This window comes from Mus pahari, chromosome 5, assembly GCF_900095145.1.
Source record: "Mus pahari chromosome 5, PAHARI_EIJ_v1.1, whole genome shotgun sequence".
NCBI lineage: Eukaryota > Metazoa > Chordata > Mammalia > Rodentia > Muridae > Mus > Mus pahari.
Window position 1 is genome coordinate 146078309 of NC_034594.1, and position 21549 is coordinate 146099857.

General features: G+C 40.2%; 1 protein-coding gene across 1 annotated transcript; it reads left to right on the forward strand.

The window, feature by feature from the left end:
- The first annotated feature begins 582 nt into the window (after positions 1-582).
- Positions 583-18058, forward strand: LOC110322062 (pyrin domain-containing protein 3-like). The gene is made up of 6 exons (XM_029538707.1): positions 583-669; positions 1836-2121; positions 3100-3206; positions 6583-7575; positions 12639-12706; positions 17628-18058. Exons 1-6 carry the CDS (start codon positions 583-585, stop codon positions 17692-17694), a joined length of 1608 nt encoding a protein of 535 aa, XP_029394567.1. The 3' UTR covers positions 17695-18058.
- Positions 18059-21549: the final 3491 nt, after the last annotated feature.

Here is a 21549-nt window from a genome sequence, read left to right on the forward strand (position 1 = left end):
AGATTGCTCTAGATAGTATGGTCTTTCATATGACCTGATCTTCTTTAGTGTTCTTCACAGTCAATGTTCTATTACTCTTTGTAGACTTGCCTTTCATCCTCTGAACCCTGTCTGCCAGACAATGCCGTTGAAAAATGTTAGTAGTCTGAGAACATTTAGGACTCTGATTAGAATATTACACACACACACACACACACACACACACACACACACACACACACTCACTCACACACACAGAGAGAGAGAGAGAGAGAGAGAGAGAGAGAGAGAGAGATTCAGAGATACAGAGACAGAGACAGAGGGACAGAGACAGACAGATGGATAAAATAACCCATAACTAAAATGACTTATATCTTTAAGCAAATATCAGATTTAATCTATCCTTGAGAGTTATCAAGGATGTACAGAAACTCCTAATCATGTATAGAAAAGGAACTTTGGTTTAGTTGGAGAATTTTGGGAATTTCCAGAAGGCAAAGTCTCAGTTGATTCTTAAAGATTATCATAGATGGCAGAAAGAGAAAGCAATGCACAAATTGTGATGAAAAGGATACCATCTACTTCACAGTGCATGCCAAGGGAATGGGTGCTGTGTATTCCGAAGTGTGTCATATCACAAATATAAAAGAACCATATGTAAAAGAAACAGATTATCCAAGGACTTCCGAAGTATTTTAAGGAGTAAGAATTTTTTTTTTTTTAAAGAAACTGGTCAGCTATTAGCTTATTTTAGCAGCATTTAAACACAGCCTATACAGAGAAAACTGGCACTATGAGCAAAGAAAACCCATTTTAAAAAGTCAAGTCCAAAAGGAGAAAAAGCAAGTAGCTATTGAAATAATTTCCTCCAGTGAATGCTGCAGTCTGGCACTAGAAAATACTTAGCAAAATGCCAATACCAGGGACACAGAAACCAAGGTCTAAGCCCTTCTGAGACAGGATGCTAATGGAAGCTGCTTAACAAAGAGCCAAGTGGACTAGAGTCGATGCCTGGGCCAGATTCATCCTGTTGTAGCCAACATCCATTCCTATACATTGAGAGAACACGCAGACCATTTATGGATAAGCCACTTGAGCATGGGCAAATCAGGAAGTCACTGGGGGATATCTAGGGGCAGGTTCTAGTACCAAATAAAGACAGTNTCAACTAACCTGGACCCCTGGGAACTCCCAGGGACTGAGCCACCAAGCAGAGAGCATAAGCATGCTGGCCCTAGGCCCCTGTCACATATGTAGCAGAGGGCTGCCACTTCTGAGCTCACTGGGAGAGGATGTGCCTGATCCTGCAGAGACTTGATACACCACGATGGGGGAATATTGGGGAGGGGGTACTGCCCTCTCAGAGGCAAAGGGGAGGCAGGATGGCAGGAGGGACTCTGTGAGGGCGAACCAGGTGGGAGGAGAACAATTGGCAAATAAACAGATAAATAAAACAATAAACAATTGTTAAAAGAGAAAGAAAGAAGAATGGGAGAAGAACCAAGGCCCAGGATCAATACACAATGGAAAAAAGGACCTGGGCTTTCAACCTTCACAGCCCACCCTCTATACACTGTAACTAACACTGATTTCCATGCTTTCCCATAACCATCTACACCGACCTCACTCAGCTATAATCATCAACAGGGAAGAGTTCCTTAGACTTATTTACTAACCAAGCATTTCTGCACTCACTGTTTCCCACAGTGGCACAATTTATAATCATTGCTCCATTTTTTTCACATACACAGCTATGGACAACACTATGTCAAGGGTGGTTTGCTCACATACATATGGTCTTTATTTTAAATTGTCTCTTTATTTGTGTAATTCAGCCTACTGTTATTCTCTTGTAGACTTATTCCCTAACTGGAGACATGGTGAATTACTACAAGAGAATTATTCTTCTGTCTGGATTAGAATATATGAATGACTATAACTTTAGAGTACTTAAGTCCTTACTGATTCATGACCTAAAACTGACTAAGAAAATACAAGATGATTATGACAGAATTAAGATTGCTGACTTAATGGAAGAAATGTTCCCAGAGGATGCTGGATTGAGCAAACTGATAGAAGTATTCGAAAATATTCCAGATCTTGCAGATCGTGCTGATATACTTAGAAAAGAGATGGAGAAAGGTAAGAGAGAAGCAGTCTAGATGCCCACTTTTTCTCTACCCTCCCTAACCTGGGTAGCTCCTTGCAGTGACATAGCTGATAAGTCTCTTCCCCAGTGTGTACATCAGGACCTATAAAATGCCACCAATTTAAATGGTGGAAACTTAGGGAATTCCTTTCCCACAAAGAACGTAATGGGTTTGGAGGTAGATGTCTTTGGGGTGGGTAAAGGAAAGAAAACAACAAAAACGGAAGCTGTTTGGAGAAACAGTGGCTTCCAGTATGGTGGAATGAGTAGAAAGTTACGAAGAAAAAAATTAATACCACATTTACAATTTCCCACAATTCCAAATTAAGAAATACAATCATTAGTATGTCTACCGGCAAAAAGTGCGAGCCTACATTGAAGTAGAATCCTGAATCTAAGAGATGTGAAGTTCCCTTTTATAAAGTTACTGGGTTCAAAATAAATGGAAACAAAGGTAGGCATGTTGCCTCACATGTGTGATCTTAGCACTTAGCAGGCTTGGGCAGAGAGACCTAAAATTTAAGCCTAGCCTGGGGTTCATGGTGAGATCCTGTCTCAAGAAAATAAAAAGGAGCCCAAAGGGTAAGCAATGGAAATTCACTGTTAAGTCTCTGTTACATCCAGGACTGGTTACATCTTCGTCCTCTGTGTCTCTAATTTGGGGTAACATATAGAATATAATCTGTCATATAGTCATGCAAATCTTATATCCTTAAAAGCAAACAATAGGTTAAAAGGTTGAGATGGGACTTGGCTGATATGCATAGAAGTCCCCAGGAGGGAAGAGTGTCATGCCAGTTGTACCTGAGAAGAGCAAGGAAACCCAGAGTCATTTCCTGTGTCTGTATTGTTGGTGGCAGGGGCAGGAAATATACTGAGAAATAAACAGGAAGCAAATGCAGAAAATGGACTTCAGCTGTCTTGCTACAGGAGAGCTTCATATACTAATTGTCTTCTCTTTATTTCATCAGTTAAAAATAAAAGCAAAATAAAATCTGAATCCCGGTCGCTCCCACTTACCTCCAGCATGATGGAAGTTTGGGAAGTAGAACCAGCTATGGTGACAGCTTCCTCAGAGGTACGCTGTCTAAGATCTCACTGAAAGAGCATCCACTAAGCTTGATCTCTCCAGGGCCTTCCTCTGAGTACTTAGTCTAAGCCCCTCATGTGGGCCAAGGACCTAGCTGAAACAAAATGAAGGGTGAACAAATTCATAATTTCTGGTTACTCATTTTGTTTTAAAACTGACTAATGTGTACTTCATTATAATTTTCTGTAACAAATATATAAAATCATTAATAGCTTTGTGAGTGTGTATGTATGTGTGTGATTTACATACATGTGAGTGCATGGTATCACTGATGTCAAAGGAGGACTTCAAATACTCTGCTTAATCACTTTCTGCCTTACTTCTTTAAGATAGAGTCTCTCCCTGAATGCTGGTAGGCAGCAAGGCTCAGAGACCATCCTGTCTATGCCTTTCACAGTGCTTGAGTCACATACAGAAAGCCCAGATTTTAATGAGGATGCTGGGATCTGATCTTAGGTCCTCATGTACGTGCAGCAAATACTCTTGTCCCATAAGTCACCTCTCCAACCCCTCATTCTTCCTTTTGATAACATTTGTAAAAGTGGCAGTCAGTTTAAGGATATGACCTTCCAAAGCCTGTCAGAAGGACATTAAACTCAATTTGTACTTTCTAAATGTAGGTGTTCTCCCACCAAGGAAATGTGCACAGAGTAGTGATGTACATGAAGTCTTTCTGTTCCTGAACGAGATGATCCTATGCTCTTCTCTGGACATTTTTTCAGAAAGTTCAGTTCCCAAGGATTCAATAGACTCAGAATCCAGTAATATGGAATTAATTATCCTGGGATGTAAATCATTTTTCTTCATACAATTTTAAAGCACATGACAAGAACTGAGGATAAGACCCCATAGTAGAACCTAGCTTGGCAAAAAAAAGACCCCAAGGTCAACCTCTAATACACAAAAGAGAAGATCAGCCATTAGACATAGAAAATGTATACATGTTTTTCCTTTGAAAAAAAGGGGAAATAAACTATAAAGCCCCCTGAAGTCTCCTCAATTCCATCATATGACTAAATCAATCATCACCTTATCAATTGTTTCTATGAAGACCTCAGTGAGAATCTTTTGCTCTTGACAAGGTATATGTTAAAAAGAAATAATTTATGATCTTAACAGGCTACATATAGTAGTTTCATTTAACCAGGACTATCACATCATTTGATCATTTAAAACACTTTACATTTACATACATTTCAAAGAGTTATGATTGGGCTTCCTTTACACCTGGCAAGTGTTCTACCTACCAGGTAAACTACAACTTGATTGACAGAAATATTAACTCTATGGTCTATTCATTCAAGATACTCCAGACTTCTTCACAATGATAAATATCTTTAAGGAGCTTATCATTCAATCTCCCACTAACTTATTTATTTAATGTAGCCATTCATTCTTTTAGTGTACATTTAAAAACCCTGACAACCACTTACAAATGTTTACTTTATTGAATTCTATCATACCAGAAATCTCTATATGATCAATATTTTGTTATTTTAATTATTACAGTTGTGTTACTTGGAATGTAAAGTCAATGTGCACATCTAATTATCAGATTTCATAAATAATGATAATATAATTAACACATATCTAAGCCTGAAGAAAAGGCCATAAATAATTAGTTTTGTTTAGATGACATCAACTATTTTATTTCTTTTTCCTTTGTTTTTGTTTGTTTGAGCAAAGACTTTTTAATGACTAAATTTTGCAAATACACTGGCAAATCATGCAGTGGATGTGATTCTGTGCACCAAGTCTGCACAGTCCTTAGCAACCTGACCTGTTTAAGCAAAGCCCTTCATCTCTCCTACTGTTTACTATGCCTCCTACATTATCTGCAGAAGAACCAAAGCCCCATCTTTTCACTGGTCTGGCTTTCTTTGTCAAATTATCATTGCTGGATGTATCTATTTCTTTCTTCTGTTTCACAGAAGACTTATATACGGAGGGAATCAAAAACAAAGAAAACAGTGATGATTAACATGGCAGTTAAAGTATTTACATGATCTCACTTTTATTACTTTTTACTTTTATAGCTAAGTTTAAGATCATTTAAGTATTACGCCTCCTATAAGTTTATATAAGTATATTAAAAGGTCCTAAACATATGTATTGCCTTCTGAACACATACTTTTTCTATGTGTGTTTATATTCACATATACAGTAGTTTCATTTAACCAAATATATAAGGTCCTTATATTTAAAGGACCTTTGTTGCAAAAATATTAAAATAACAAATCATGCTACCACCAGCAAGGCAGCAGCGGTGGGCAGGCCGGGCTTTTCTCAGCCTGATTGACTCTGACTCTGAGCCCTGAAATCTCTCCACTGAGGTCCCATGGAGGGTCATTGCCAAGCAAGCCCCATGCTTCCAAATTCTCCTGGCTGGCTGGGTGCCCTGCCACCATTCCTTTCTCTGGGACCCAGCTGCATCACCAGGTGAAGGAAAACCCCATACAATCTTAGTTTAGAATCAGCAGGTAATACAATCTCTCGGCTCAGCAACTAGCATCCTAATTTGTAAGCTATTCTAAGTTATAAATCCTCCAGTAATGGATCCGGGCGAATCTGCCTCCTGAACCGGGGGCCTCCACTACCTACATTTTGTCTTCCATGCTCTCTCAGGTCCAAAAGCAAGAATCTTTCTCCCCCCTTCCTCTCCCCAACTGGGAAGTCCCAACTACTCCCCCACTGATTGGCTCCTTGAAATCTTTATTCATTAGGGGAAGGTTCTGGTACAGACTTTATCCTAAGCAGATATTAAAATGAGCCCTGCCTAGCACATACTAGGCAAATACTGTATCAACTGAGCTCCTCCATCCGATCTCCCGAAAATTTAACTCTGTGGTTCATTATCTCAGGGAACCTGTTACACAGTTCTAATCAGATCACCTGAAAGAAGAGTGACTGGGGTGAGGTGGGGCGGAGGGGCTATTATTGTGTACTAAAAAGCAGACATTTTGATGTGGTTTCCTTGGGAAGCTAAGGGGAGAAAAACCCACAAGTGGGTTTTTGCTGTATGGCTTGTTTCCCATCCAGTAACTCTGAGTCTAATAATACCAGGTTCCCTTTTCTCCGTTTTATAAGACATGTAGAGTCGGTATTCTGAGCCAGACCAGTGTCATTTAGTGCCCATGTTTCTAAGAGACATTCTGATTGGAAAGGAAAGGGGCTACGTTTAGAAGTACCTACATGTTATCTAAAGATGCCTCATGCAGTCCAACTGAGGTGGGGTAGGGATGACGGGAACACTGGCAGAGCAGAAGTATTTATGAAGGGGAAAAAGACAAAGATGTGTTTGATCCGATTTTTTGAAAACTGTTTATTAGGATACAAAGAATTTTTCAAAGCTCTTTCCTTTCAGGAAAGCAAAGACACTATCTGTGAATCACCTGATACCATGACAACACAGTTTTTTGAGGAAGAGCCTAAGTTTCCATTACTTTCAGCACCCAGCATAAGCCAGGCTGAGCGTGAACCCCTGACTCCTCAGAGGTTTCCAACAACAGCCTCCAGCAGTCTCCAGACGACCCTGGAGCCTACAGTAACACCGTCCACCATACTGGCAACATCTCAGGGTTCTTCAGCACCGTGTTCCTCCTCTGTCACGGCTTCTCAGATGCCTCCAGTGACAGCCTCCATCAGCATCCAGACCATCCAGACCTGTCAGGCAACCTCAACACTTCCTCGTAGTCACCAAACTACTCTGGAGTCTCCAAAATCAGAGCCCAGCAGAGTCCTGGCCATTCAGGTGACTCACACTGGAAAGGCAAGTGGTCATAATCGTCCTCAGGTGCCCACAGCAGCAGCAACCAGCAGTTTCATTAAACCTCAGGTGACCCCAGCAAGGTTACCGAGCGGTGTCCAAACCCCTCGGATGCCTCAAGCAACAGTGCCCAGCAGTGCCCAGACCTTTCAACTGACCCCACCAGCAATGACAGGTGATTGTTATCATACTAAGGTATCTGGAACTAGAGTGCCTGTCTGTCCTCAGGTGTCTGCAGTAACAGTATCTAGCAGTTACAATAACCCTCAGGTGACTCCAGCAACAGTGCCCAGAAGTGCCCAGAGGTTTCTACTAACCCCAGCAACAATGACCAGTGGTTGTAATATTCCTCAGATGTCTGCAGGGACAGTACACAGAAGTTACAGTAACCCTCAGGTGACTCCAGCAACAGTGCCCAGAAGTGCCCAGAGGTTTAGACTAACCCCAGCAACACTGACCAGTGTTTGTAAGAGTCCTAAGGTGTCTGCAGCAACAGTATCCAGCAGTTACAATAATTCCCCTCAGGTGTCTTCCCCAACAGTGCCCAGGAGTTTTCCTGCCAGGTCCCTGTCTCCAGCAACACCATTCAAGGTAATGATTGGCTATTCTCATGATATGATGATGACAAAAATTAACATAACTTTGGAAGACGTTCCCATTAACCCTCTATGTTGTATGCTGTCTTGTTGAAATAAGTCATTTATCTATTTTAAACATATGATTTGAGGTCCTTCCCTAAATTCATTTTATATTCCTCTTATGCTCTGCTGCGTTATGAAAACCTACAATTCATTGAACACCTATACACCCTTGTTCTTTAAGGGACACAATTGAACATCTATTTAGTTTTACTTTTTTTGTTATTTTGGCTTTTTTTTTTTTTACCATAAATGTGGTATTTCAGTGGGAAATGTAATGTAGAAATATAAAATGTATTCTCAATGATTTCCTTTTTTAAATTTAATTTTATTTGTTGTTAATATTTTACACTCCATATTCCATTCCCCGCCCTCCCTACACACCCTCTGACTGCTCCAGACCTCTTCTCCACCCCATCCCATCTAAACTCCCGGGGGCCTCCAGTCTCTTGAGGGTTAGGTGCATCATCTGAATGAATACAGACCTGGAAGTCCTCCACTGATTGTGTGCTGGGGGCCTCATATCAGCTGGTGTATGCTGTCTGTGTGGTGGTCCTGCTGTCTGTGTGGTGGTCCTGCTGTCTGTGTGGTGGTCCAGTGTTTGAGAGAGCTTGGGGATGCAGATTAATTAAGGCTGGTGGTCCTCCTACAGGATTGCCCTTCTCCTCAGCTTCTTTCAGCCTTTCCTAATTCAGTAATATGGGTCAGCTGCTTCTGTCCACTGGTTGGATGCAAATATCTGCATCTGACTCTTTCAGCTGCTAGTTGGGTATTTTGGAGTGCAGTCATGATAGATCCCTTTTTGTAAGCACTCCATAGCCTCAGTAATAGTGTTAGGCCTTGGGACCTCCCCTTGAGGTGGATTCCACTTTGGGCCTGTTGCTGCACCTTCTTTTTCTCAGGCTCTTCTCCATTTCCATCCCTGTAATTCTTTCAGATATAAACAATTATGGGTCAGAGGTGTGACTGTGGGATTGCAACCCATCTCTCACTTGATGTCCTGTCTTCCTGCTGGAGGTAAGCTCTATAAGTTCCCTCTCCCTACTGTCCATCTGGCATTTCATCCTAGGTCCCTCCCTTCGAGTCCTGAGAGTCTCCCACCTCCTAGGTCTCTGGTGCATTCTGGAGGGTCCCCCAAACTCCTATTTGCTGAGGTTTCCTGTTTACATTCTTTCTGCAGGCCCTCAGGGCTTCAGTCCTTTTCCCTTACCCAAGACCAGATCAGATTTCCCTATCCCAGCCACCCTGCCCCACCCTGTCCACTTTCCCTCCCAGGTCCCTCCCTCATTCCCCACTTGTGACTGCTTCCTTCTTCCTCCCTCACTTGGGCACTTCAGCTTGTTGAACTTTTTTAATTCTGTGGATTGTATCTTGAATATTCTGTTTATTTGTTTGTTTGTTTGTTTGTTTATTGGCTAATATCTACTTATTAGTGAGTACTTACAATGTATGTCCTTTGGGGTCTGAGGTACCTCACTCAGGATGATATTTTCTAGTTTCATCCATTTGCCTGCAAAACTCAGGATGTCCTTGATCTTAATAGCTGAGTAGTATTCCATTGTGTAAATGAACCACATTGTCTGTATCCATTTTTCTGTCATGGGACATCTAGGTTGTTTCCAGCTTATGGCTATCACAAATAAGGCTGCTATGAACATAGTTTAACATGGGCCCCTGTGGCATGGTGGGGCATCTTTTGAGTATATTCCCAAGAATGGTATACTTGGGTCTTCAGGTAGATCTATTTCCAATTTTCTGAGGCACCTCCAGATTGACTTCCAGAGTGGTTGTACCACTAGCAATGGAGGAGTCTTCCCCTTTCTCTACATCCTCTCCAACATGTGCTGTCACCTGAGGTTTTGATCTTAGCCTTTCTGATTGGTGTAAGGTAGAATCTCAGGATCATTTTGGTTTGCATTTCTCTGATCACTAAGGACTTTGAACATTTCTTTAGGTGCTTCTCAGCCATTTGAGATTCCTCAGTTGTAAAATCTCAGTTTAGTTCTACACCCCATTTTTTAATTGGGTTGTTTTTTTTTTTTTTTTTTTTTTTTTTTTTTTTTTTTTTTTTTTTGGCAATTAGCTTTTTGAGTTCTTTATATATTTTAGGTATTAGCCTTCTATCAGATGTGGGGTTAGTGAAAATGTTTTTCCCAATCTGTAGATTGTCGATTTGTCTTATTGACTATGTCCTTTGCCTTACAGAACCTTTCCAGTTTCATGAGGCACCATTTATCAATTCTTGATCTTAAAGCATGAGTCATTCGAGTCCTGTATTGGAAATTTCCCTCTGTGCCAATGAGCTCAAGGCTCTTTCCCACTTTCTCTTCTATCAGATTCAGTGTATCTGGTTTTATGTTGAGGTCCTTGATCCACTTGGACTTGAGTTTTGTATAAGGTGACATATGTGGGTCTGTTTTTATTCTTGTACATACATACAGCCAGTTAGACCAGCACCAATTATTGATGATACTTTCTTTTATTCCATTGTATATTTTTGGCTTCTTTGTAAAAAAAATCAAGTAACCATAAGTGTGTGGTTTTACTTCTGTCTCTTCAATTATATTCTATTGATCAACATTTTTGTCTCTGCACCAATACCATGCAGTTTTTGTCACTATTGCTCTGTAGTAAAGCTTGAGGTCAGGGTTGGTGATCTCCCAAGATGTTCTTTTATTGTTAAGGATTGTTTTCTCTATTTTGGGGTGTTTTGCCTTTCCAGACAAATTTGAAAATTGTTCTTTCCATGTCTTTGAAGAATTGTGTTGGGATTTTTATGGGGATTGCATTGAATCTATAGATTGCCTTTGGTAGGATGGCCATTTTTACTATGTTAATTCTGCCAATCCATGAGCACGGAAGATCTGCCCATTTTCTGAGATCTTCAATTTCTTTCTTGAGAGACTTGAAGTTATTGCCATACAGGTCTTTTACTTGTTTGGTTAAAGTTACCCCAAGATATTTTATACTATTTGTAGCTATTGTGAAGGAAATTGTTTCCCTAATTTCTTTCTCAGCATGTTTATCCTTTGTATACAGGAATGCTACTGATTTATTTGAGTTAATTTTATATCTGGCCATTTTGCTGAAGTTGTTTATCAGCTGGAGAAATTCTCTGGAAGAATTTTTGGGGTCACTTATGTATACTATCATATCATCTGAAAATAGTGATAACTTTATTTCTTCTTTACCAATTTGTGTCCCCTTGATCTCTATTGTTGTCCTATTGTGCTACCTAGCACTTCACGTACTAGATTAAATATACATGGGGAGAGTGGGAATCCTTGTCCTGTCCTGATTTCAGTGGGATGGCTTCAAGGTATGTCTCCATGTAATTTGATGTTGGCTGTTGGTTTGCAGTAAATTGCTTTTATTATGTTTAGGTATGGGCCTCGAATTCCTGATCTCTCCAATACATTTAACATGAAGGGATGCTGTATTTTGTCAAATGCTTTTCAGCATCTAACAAGATGATAGTGTTATTTTTTTTTTGCCTTTGAGTTTGTTTATATAGTGGATTACACTAATGAATTTCCATATGTTGAACCATCCCTGCATCCCTGGGATGATGCCTACTTGATCATGGTGAATGATGATTTTGATGTGTTCTTGAATTCGGTTTGCAAGAATTTTATTGAGTATTTTTGTATCAATATTCATAAGCTAGATTAGTCTGAAGTTCTCTTTTTTGGTTGGGTCCTTGTGTGGTTTAGGTATCAGAGTAACTGTGGTTTCATAGAATGAGTTAGGTAGTATTCCTTCTGTTTCTATTTTATGGAATAGTTTGAGGAAGATTGGTATCAGGTCTTCTTTGAAGTAATGGTAGAATTCTGCACTAAATCCGTCAGGCCCTGGTTTCTTTTGGTTGGGAGGTTTTTAATGACTTCTTCTATTTCCTTGTGTGATATGAGCCAGTTTAGGTAGTTTACCTGCTCTTGATTTTAACTTTGGTATGTGGCATCTGTATAGAAAACCATCCATTTCATCTAGATTTTCCAGTTTTATTGAGTATAGGCTTTTATAGTAAGATCTGATGATTTTTTTAATTTCCTCCACTTCTGTTGTTATGTCTCCCTTTTCATTTCTGATTTTATTAATTTGGANACTGCCTCTTGACCCTTTAGTTAGTTTGGCTAGGGGTTTATCTATCTTGTTGACTCTTTCAAAGAACCAGCTTTTGTTTTGGCTGATTCTCTGTATTGTTTTCTTTGTTTCTATTTGGTTAATTCCGGCCCTGTGTTCGACTATTTCCTGCCTTCTACTCCTCTTAGGTGAATTTGCTTCATTTTGTTCTAGGGCTCTCAGGTGTGCTGTTAAGTTGTTAGTTTAAGATCTCTCCCGTTTCTTTACCATGGCACTTGGTGCTATGAACTTTCCTCTTAGCACTGCTTTCATTGTGTCCCATAGATTTGGGTATGATGTGTCAACATTTTCATTAAATTCCAGAAAATCTTTAATTTCTTTATTTCTTCCCTGACCAAGTTATTGTTTAGTTTCCACATGTATGTGGACTTTCTGTAGTTTTTGCTGTTATTGAAGACGAGCCTTAGACAATGGTGGTCTAATAGGATGCATGGTATGATTTCAATCTTCTTGTATCTGTTGAGGGTTGTTTTGTTGATTATGGAGAATGTACCATGAGGTGCTGAGAAGAAGGATGTATTTGTTTTCTTTTAGGGTGAAATGTTCTGTAGATATCTGTTAAATCCATGTGGTCCATAATCTCTCTTAGTTTCACTATGTTTCTGTTTAGTTTCTGTTTCAATGACCTGTCCATTGGTAAGAATGGGATGTTGAAATCTCCCACTATTATTGTGTGGGGTTCAATGTGTGCTTTGAGTTTTAGTGTCAGTGTCTGTTTGTCATCCCTCCAACTCCTTGTCCACCTGATTACGGAATTCCTGGTTCCCCATGGGTTGAGTCTGTGGCAGCTGGCGCCTCAAACAGGGACTTTGGACAAGTAAGACTTTGTCTCTCTTTCTTTTTCCTTTTCTTTTTCTTTTTTTTTTTCCTCAGGCAAGGATAGGATTTCGTCTGGGTGCTGCACACCAGCTCGTAAAGGATCACCAATCTGAGGACGAAGAGTAAGTTTTACCATGGGGGCAGTCTGAGTCAAAAGTGAAAGAGTTGTTTCTTTCAGTCTTTAAGCACATGTTGTCCAGTCAGGGCCTAAAGGTCTCAGATAAATCCTTCCAGGAATTTTATGATTTTGTGCAAAAAATCAGCCTCTGATTTCTGGAGGAAGGAAGCTTGACATTGGAGGATTGGAAGCAAGTAGGTAAAGATATGAGGAGGTTTCATGAAGAGAATTTATCTAAGGAAGTCACCAATAATGCCTTTACTCTGTGGCAACAAATGGGGGATTTATTGACTGAGAAAATGGACTTAGAATTGCTTGCAGAGGAAGCTCCTTCATAACCCTTTGATAATTAGAAAGCGAGACTGTCTGCTTGTGAGAAGAAATGGTGCAATACAGGCAAAAAAGAGGAAAGGTCAGAAAAAAGTGGGTCAGAGACAAGTGATGATGAAGGTGATGAGGAGTGGGATTTAACTGAGGATGTGGCAAAGTATGAGCTAGATGAGAAAGAGATCGTTTTTCATGGCCCCAAGGCAGCAGTAAGGGGGACCCTTTAATCGTGGCACTAGCAGTGCATAAAACACCACCAAAACAGCTGACTTTTGCTGTCCCTTGGTTTTGATGCTGCGCCCCTTGGTTTTGATGCTGCCGTGGCAGAAGCAAAAAGACAAGGAGATTTTACTCTCACTTGCCCAGTAATTTATGTAGAAGGTGATGAGCTGTGATGGGATCCTTTGCCATTAAAAATTCTTAAGGAACTAGACTCAGTGGTAAAGACACTGGGCTCTGCTGCACCTTATTCCTTACAGGTTTTTGACATAGTAGTGAGCCAGTGGCTTACTCCATACGACTGGCATCAGACAGCAAAGGCTACTCTCACTCCCCGAGATTATATTCTCTGAAGAACAGAGTATGATAGTGAAGATAAGATAGTGAAGGAAAACTTGTCAAAACATGGACCTAAGCCCATGGTGTCCATGCTTCTTGGGCAAAAGGACTTTGCTCGACCAGCAGCACAACTAAAAATTCCAAAGGCAGTGCTGGAAAAGATTAATCAGATAGCTGTCTCTAGCTTGCGGAGTTTACCCCCACCTGGGGTTAAGTCCACAGTCCTTTCAGAACTCAGGCAAAAACATGAGTCAGTCATACGAGAGTTTTGTGGCTGGATTGGAAGAGGCAGTTTCTAGAATGATTCCTCCCTCAGAAGGGACTGATATATTAATAAAACAATTGGCTTGGGAAAACGTGAGCACCTTGTGCCAAGACCTGATGAGACTGATCCATAAAACAGGACCCTTGCAGGATTATGTTAAAGCATGTGTAGATGTCTCAGCAGCTGTAGTCCAAGGGATAGCTTATGCTGCAGCAATGAAGGGACAGAAATTCAGTGCCTATGTCAGAAATACTTACGGGAATGGAAAAGCATTCCCAAGGGAGTGAAGCTACATGCTTCAGTTGTGGAAAACCCGGGACACCTGAGAAAGGATTGTAAAAATCCCTCAGGAAACAAGAAGGGCCTTCCTCCAGGTCCCTGCCCATGCTGTGGCACAGGAAAGCACTGAAGAAATGAATGTAAATCAAAGTTCCATAAGGATGGGACTCCACTCACTAAAGAAGCCAGTGAAGCTAGTGAGACAAAAAGCTAGATAGGGGGCAGCCTCTTAGCCCCAGGAAAAAGAGAGGCACAAAGTGAAGAGGGTGGTAAAGAATCTCTGAATCCAGAGGCTCAGGAATTTACTATCTGCCATTTACCTAGAGCTGCTTCAGGGAGTCCAGGGTTAGATCTGACAGCTTTAACAGATGTTATAATGTTATAATTTCTAGTTGGAATGGTATGCATTTCATCTCCACTTCAGTGTTGGATACCTTGCCTCCAGGAACTGTAGGCCTCATTATAGGCCACAGCTCCAGTTATAAGAAGAACTTTGAGGTGGTCCCTGGAGTTGTGGATTCTGACACTTTAGGTGAAATTAATATTATGGTTAAAGTGTTGTTAAAGGAGACAGTACAACTTCATAAAGGTCAAAGAATAACCCAGATCTTATTATTATCTTATCTATGACTCCCCAATCCTACATTGAAAGGAGAGCAAGGCAAAGGACAATTTGGGTCTATAGATACTGTAGCCTGAGTGCAAGAAAGTAATAATCAGAGACCTTTTAAGGATATTGTAATTAATGGAAAATCATTTAAGGGCCTTCTAGATACGGGAACTGACAGGTTCTGTATTGCAGGTAGAGATTGGCCTTCATCTTGGCCTGTTCACCAGACATCCTCTACTCTACAAAAGATAGGGATGGCTGCTAATGTAGCCCAAAGTTCACAAATATTAAAATGGAAGTGTGAAGGAAAAGCAGGGCATGCCCAGCCTTATGTCATAGCTTCCCTACCTTTCTCACTTTGGGGAAGAGGTATCATGGAGGATGTGAATGTTAAACTGGTTACCCCAGACAATTTAAATTGGCAGAATTTTTCATAGGGGTAACTGATGATCATTGATATGCTGATAAAATAGAATGGAAAGATTCAGAGCCTGTGTGGACTAATCAGTGGCCCCTAACTGAGGAGAAGATGCAGGCTATTGAAGAGGTGGTGAAGGAACAGTTGGAGAAAGGGCATATAGAGGAATCCAACAGTCCATGGAACACTCCAATATTTGTTATAAAGAAAAAAATCAGGGAAATGGAGACTTTTGCAAGACCTTAGGGCAGTAAATTCTATCATGTATGATATGGGAGCCTTGCAACCAGGGCTCCCTTCACTAGTTGCTATTTCAAAACAATATTATATTATAGTTATAGATTTACAGAATTGCTTCTTCACAATAAAATTGTATCCTGAAGATTCTAAAATATTTGCTTTTAATGTTCCCTCAGTGAATTTGCAAAGGCTGTACAGAAGATTTTGGTGCAAAGTTTTACCTCAAGGAATGAAGAATAGTCCTACATTGTGCCAAAAATTTGTAGATAAGGCTTTATTGGAAGTTAGGAAATCATTTCCTCAAGCATATATAATTCATTTTATGGATGATATTTTATTGGCTAGAGAGCGTAAAGAGCAAACAGAGCAGGTTTTGCAAATAACTATAGAATGTTTAACTAAGTATGGGCTAATAGTAGCTCCAGAAAAAAAAATCAGCATAATAAGCTATTTGGGGCATCTAATATGTAAAGATCATATTTCTTCTCAAAAGGTTACCCTTAGCTTGGATAAATTAAAATTTTTAAATGACTACCAGAAGCTGTTAGGGAATATTACTTGGGTTAGGCCATATTTGAAGCTTACCACAGGAGACTTAAGTCCTTTATTTAATATCCTAAAGGGTGAAGCTCATCCCAATTCACCTAGATTTTTAAGTCCAGAAGCCCCACAGGCCATTGCTCTGGTAGAAGAGAAAATTACAGAGGCCAAAGTACAGCAATAGATTTATACGAGGGAATGGGATTTCTTGATCCTTAAGACTTCCTATACACCTACTGGGTGCCTCTGGCAGGGGGGAGTACAGGGATGGATTTATCTACCTCACACTCTTACTTGTTCATGTGCTCAATATTAATCATTAAGGCTCGAACTCATTCCAAAGAATTGTTTGTAAAAGAAATGCAAAATATAATTATCCCATATAACAGGCAACAATTGAACAGTTATTGCAAAATGATGAGGATTGGGGAATAGCTTTACAAGGAAATACAGGACAGATTAAGTATCATTTACCTAGACAACCTTAAATTGAATTTGCAAAAACTGCTGAATTTGTTTTTCCTAATAAAATTTCTGAAGAGCCCTTACAAGAGGTACTTCTTTTTACAGATGGTTCCTCTAATGGAAGGGAAGTGGTGTATAGAGAAAACTAACACCCCCACCCCCCAATAATAAAAAGGGTAACAGAATTTTCTGCTCAACAAGCAGAAATTGCTGTGGTAATTCTAGCTTTAGAACAATTTCCCCAGGCTTTTAATCATTATACAGATTCTAAATATGTCATAGGCCTGTTTCCAGTCATAGAGATAGTCTTGCTGTCTGGAGATTCTAAAATTTTAAAGCAGTTACAGCAACTACAGACTCTGGTTCAGAATAGAAAGGAAAAATTCTTTATAAGACATATACGTGGACATACAGGACTTTCCAGTCTGCTGTCTTTAGGAAATTTGCTAGCAGACAAATATACTAAAGAAACAATCATGAATGTCATAGAAAGAGCTCAGCAAAGTAATCAACTACATCATCAAAATGCTTTAGCACTAAAAAGAATGTTTCAAATTATTAGAGAACAGGCTAAACAGATTGTGAAGAAATGTCAGTACTGCCCAGAGGTATACCATCCTCAAAAGATGGGCATTAATCCACTGGGCTTAAAGGCACAGGTTTTATGGCAGATGAATATTACTCATGTACAGGAGTTTGGAAAATTGAATTTTGTACATGTTACAGTGGCTACTTTCTCACATGCTGTCATGGCCACTGCTAGAACAGAAGAGGCAGTAAAGGTTGTACAACACTTGCTGGTTTGTTTTTTATATTTATGTGTTCCTAAGAAAATAAAAGCAGACAATGGACCAGCCTATATTTCTAAAGCATTTGCAAAGTCTTTGAATCAGTGGAAAATTGAGCATGTTACAGGGATTCCTTATAATCCACAAGGACAGGCAATAATAGAAAGAACTCATCAAGTATTAAAGAATCAGCTTGATAGGGTGAGAGCTGCTAATCAGTTTTACTCACCCCATCATGCTTTAATTCATGCTTTGTTTGTAATTAATCATCTTAATACCAATGATCAGGGAGAGACATCTATGATGAGACATTGGGGTCCGGTTGCTTTTAAAGCACAACCTTTAGTAATGTGGAAAGATCTTTCGAATGGAATCTGGAGGAGTCCCGATACTTCAATCACTTCGGGGAGAGGCTATGCATGTGTTTTTCCACAGAATGCAAAATCCTCAGTCTGGAATCTGGACAGGCTTATCAGACCAGCCCCGCCTCTCTCGCACATAAAGCCGCGCAGAGAAGAGAAGGAGGAAGCAGGAAGAACAGATGCTTGCAAACAAAATGAAGAGACTCTCCCTATCTCCACCACAGACAACAGCAGGGAGAGTCGAACTGATGCCTACTTGGGGACAACTAAAGAAGCTGACTCGTGAGGCAAAGGGACTGGTACAGAGAACGGGCAAGACGCTTTCGTCAGAGACAATGTTTTTGGCCATGCTTGCTTTAATAGCTATGCAGGTGACTGTCGTATTGGGAGAAAGTTTTTGGGCTTACATACCCAAGTCACCACTTCTTCATCCGGTCGGGTAGAATGAACAGAATAATATAAAAGTCATGACTAGCAATTCAGAGTTGTTGGGTGGGTTCCAAGATTTTGGTAGGAATCATCATATTTACAAGCGTCTAAATTATAAGGGAAGGTCTGATGTGGTTCCTATTTGCCTAGCGCTTAAAGGAGCTGTACTGATAGGGTGCTTGCCAGTCAACTATAGATCTTTTGTGACTGACGCTCCTGATAATGAGGATTGGCTTAAGTGCTGGGTATGAAAATTGCAATCTCAGTTGCTTGGATATGAAAATTATAATAAAACTTCTGAGACTGTACCTAGACTACCAATCCCTGATTGTATGGTAATTTTGGGAGATAAAGATAATGATTATACTTGGAATAGTATAGTTACTGAGTACCCTTTGTGGCTAGATTGTGGATTTAAGCATTCAGCCAGTTTTTCATCCTAGGGGAACTCAAGATACAGTAACAGATTTTTAGGTCCCAGAACCAAATTTCGATTTTACTCTCTTTTTAAAAGAACTCTCAGATTATCAATTTCATGGGTTTGATCCAGATATGAGGAATGAGCCTTTGAAACAATATTTCACTCCAGGCTTTGTAGCCCCAATTTGGGTTGGTCATTCTGTTGCAGAATACTACTGCTATTTAACCAGATTTGTTTAGACTTGTTGATGCTGCTCACATGATCTTTTTAACAAAACCCAGAGCTCAGGCCAACTCCTGTATAGCGGTGAAAGCTTGTGTTCCTTATCCATATGCTATATTGTTGGATAGTTTTGACAGAGTTAAGATCACCAATGTTGGCAAGTCTTTTCATATTCATTATAATACTTGTCAGTTAACTAATTGTGTAGATCCTAATTTAGATATGGAATCTGCTATTATGATTTTGTTAAAGAGACCTGCTTATGCTTTGCTGCCTGTAGAGTTAGGAAATGATCCTTGGTTTGAGAATGCGGGAATGCAAACTTTGAAAAGGTTAAATGAGCTTAGTCGACCTAAGAGATTTGTTACAGCTCTGATTCTGCGGATTACTGCTTTAATTGCAATTATAACTTCTTTTGCATTATCTACCACAGCCCTAGTTCAGCAGCTGCATACTGCTCATTTTGATAATGAGATGCATAGGAATATTTCCATAGCTCTGTCAGAACTACATATTATAGATAAGAAATTGGAGGCAAAGTTTAATGCTTTAGAAGTAGTTTTAGCAATAGGACAGGATATAGCAAATATTAAGGTTATGTTAGTTACTAAATGTCATGCTTCATTTCAATATATTTGTGTCATGCCATTACCTTATAATACAACCATTGATTGGGAAAAGACTGGAGCAGTTAAAGGCAGAAATTTCAGATATTAGCAGAAGTCAATTGGGTACTTGGAACATTGGTGAATTGGCCAGAGATTTAAAAAATAATCTAAGTGCATTGAATCTCTTAGATTGGGTTCAATATATAATCTTGCTTGCTATTATTATTGGCGTTATTTTATTAGTAATTGCTGTGTTTCCACTCATCTTTAGAGTTCTTCTGAGATCTATAACTACGACAAGGCAGGGCATTCTGGAACTTCGTCTGAAAAATAAGAAAGAGGGAATGCCACACCCACTCCAATGAAGACTGAGTGGCAGGCACAAGAGCTTGGACACAGTCTTGAGGCAAAAAGTTTCACGGAAACTTAGTCTCCTGGAACCTTGGCATCCCCTTAGCATGAATGCTCCAAACTTGTCGTTGTGTTAGTCGGTGAATGAATCTGCCTTCTTTCTTTCAGTATTGTTTATTAATAGGTGCCTCCAAGAAATGAGTTTATAAATACCTAAATCAGGTTGAACTTTGCTTCCTGGCATTCACCAATGTCCTAGGCAGTTCTGGAGCTGACCCTGGGCTTATAATTTCATAAGAATGTTACTCATTCAGATGAAATGCCTCAGTGCTGACCGTTAGTAATCAGGCATCTCACAGTTTGCCAGATAGGAGCTAACAATGTCAGGACTAGTTCAAAATAGTAAACTTAGAATCCTCATTACAGTTAGGTATGATAATATATGCAGACTACATTGCATATTAGAAGAAAGCTGGTGAGTTCTTCTGACAAATGGAGATTCCCTACAGACACTTAAAAGAGCAGCCAAGTTACTCCCATATGCAAGAATTTACAATGGCCTAGGAAGAAGGAGGGTTGTGGTTTAAGGGGGAACTACAGTATTGCATTATTCATGAGCAAGAGCAGAACCCCCTAGTGCAAGCTTTCACAAGGCTCAGAGGAATAGCATAAATTGTGACTAGGGTGTGAAATCCTCACCTGGCTCCTGTCAATAGCTGACTTTAGATAGGGCTGATGTTATCTCAATTGTAATCATTGCCTGGTTCCTGCCAGTCTTTATGTATGCATTTTTTTGGTTTTTGTCAGATTACTTCAATGTACCTTGGCTGATGTGTCACCTAACTTCTTTGTTTTCTTCTGTAATATAAATCTGATGCTTACTTTGAGAAATAACATTCAGATAAAAACACTCTCTCTGTGTCAGTGTCTGTTTGTCATCCCTCCGACTCCTTGTCTACCTGATTACCAAAATCCTGGTTCCTCATGGGTTGAGGGACCCAAAGGGTCCAGTCCGTGGCGCCTGTATTTCTTTCAGTGAGTTATTGATATCCTCCTTAAAGGCCTGTATTATCTTCATAAAAATAGGATTTTTAGAACAGATTTCTGATTTTTCAGGTGTGTTGGTGTATTCTGGGCTTGCTGTGGTGAAAGAACTGGGTTCTAGAGATGTCCACATACTGTGGTTTCTGTTGCATATGGTCTTGTGCTTGCCGGCATCTCTTCATCTGGATATCCCTGGTGTTTGTTGATCTGGGTGACTGTCTGTAGGCTAATTCTTTTGTCTCCTGGTAGGCTTGTGACCCTGCCTGTAACAGACCACCTATAGATCCTTCCAACTGGGGGCTCTTCACAGAGGCAGAGAACCTGCTGAGCTGTTGCCCTGGCTGCAATAGATCTCCTGGGAGGCCTCAGACTGTTGGGGATTCTGTGAAGCAGCCAAGCAGTTTCCCAACTGCTCTGAGTGCAGAGAGTCCTCAACTTCTCAACTGCTCTGAGTGCAGCACGTCCTCTAGGATGGAATGGGATATGGAGTCTTCACGAGAGCAGACCAACTAGGAGTCTGCCCCAGCAGCAAGGACCAGGAGGAAGGAGTGAGAGGAATGGGGGGGTGTGTGTGGCAGGAATGATTTCCTTTTTTAATTTTTTTAAATGTTTCTATCTCTTTGTTGATATTCTATTATCCATATTCTTTTATTTATTATTTTCTTTATTTACATTTCAACTGCAATCCCAAAAGTTCCCTATACCCCTCCCATGCTCCCCTACCTACCCACTCCCACTACTTGGCCCTGGCCTTCTCCTGTGCTGGGTCATATAAAGTTTGCAAGACCAAGGGCCCTCTCTTCCCAGTGATGGCCAATTAGTCCATCTTCTGCTACATATGCAGCTAGAGACACAAGCTCAGGGGGTACTGGTTAGTTCATATTGTTGTTCCACCTACAGGGTTGCAGCCCCCTTCAGGT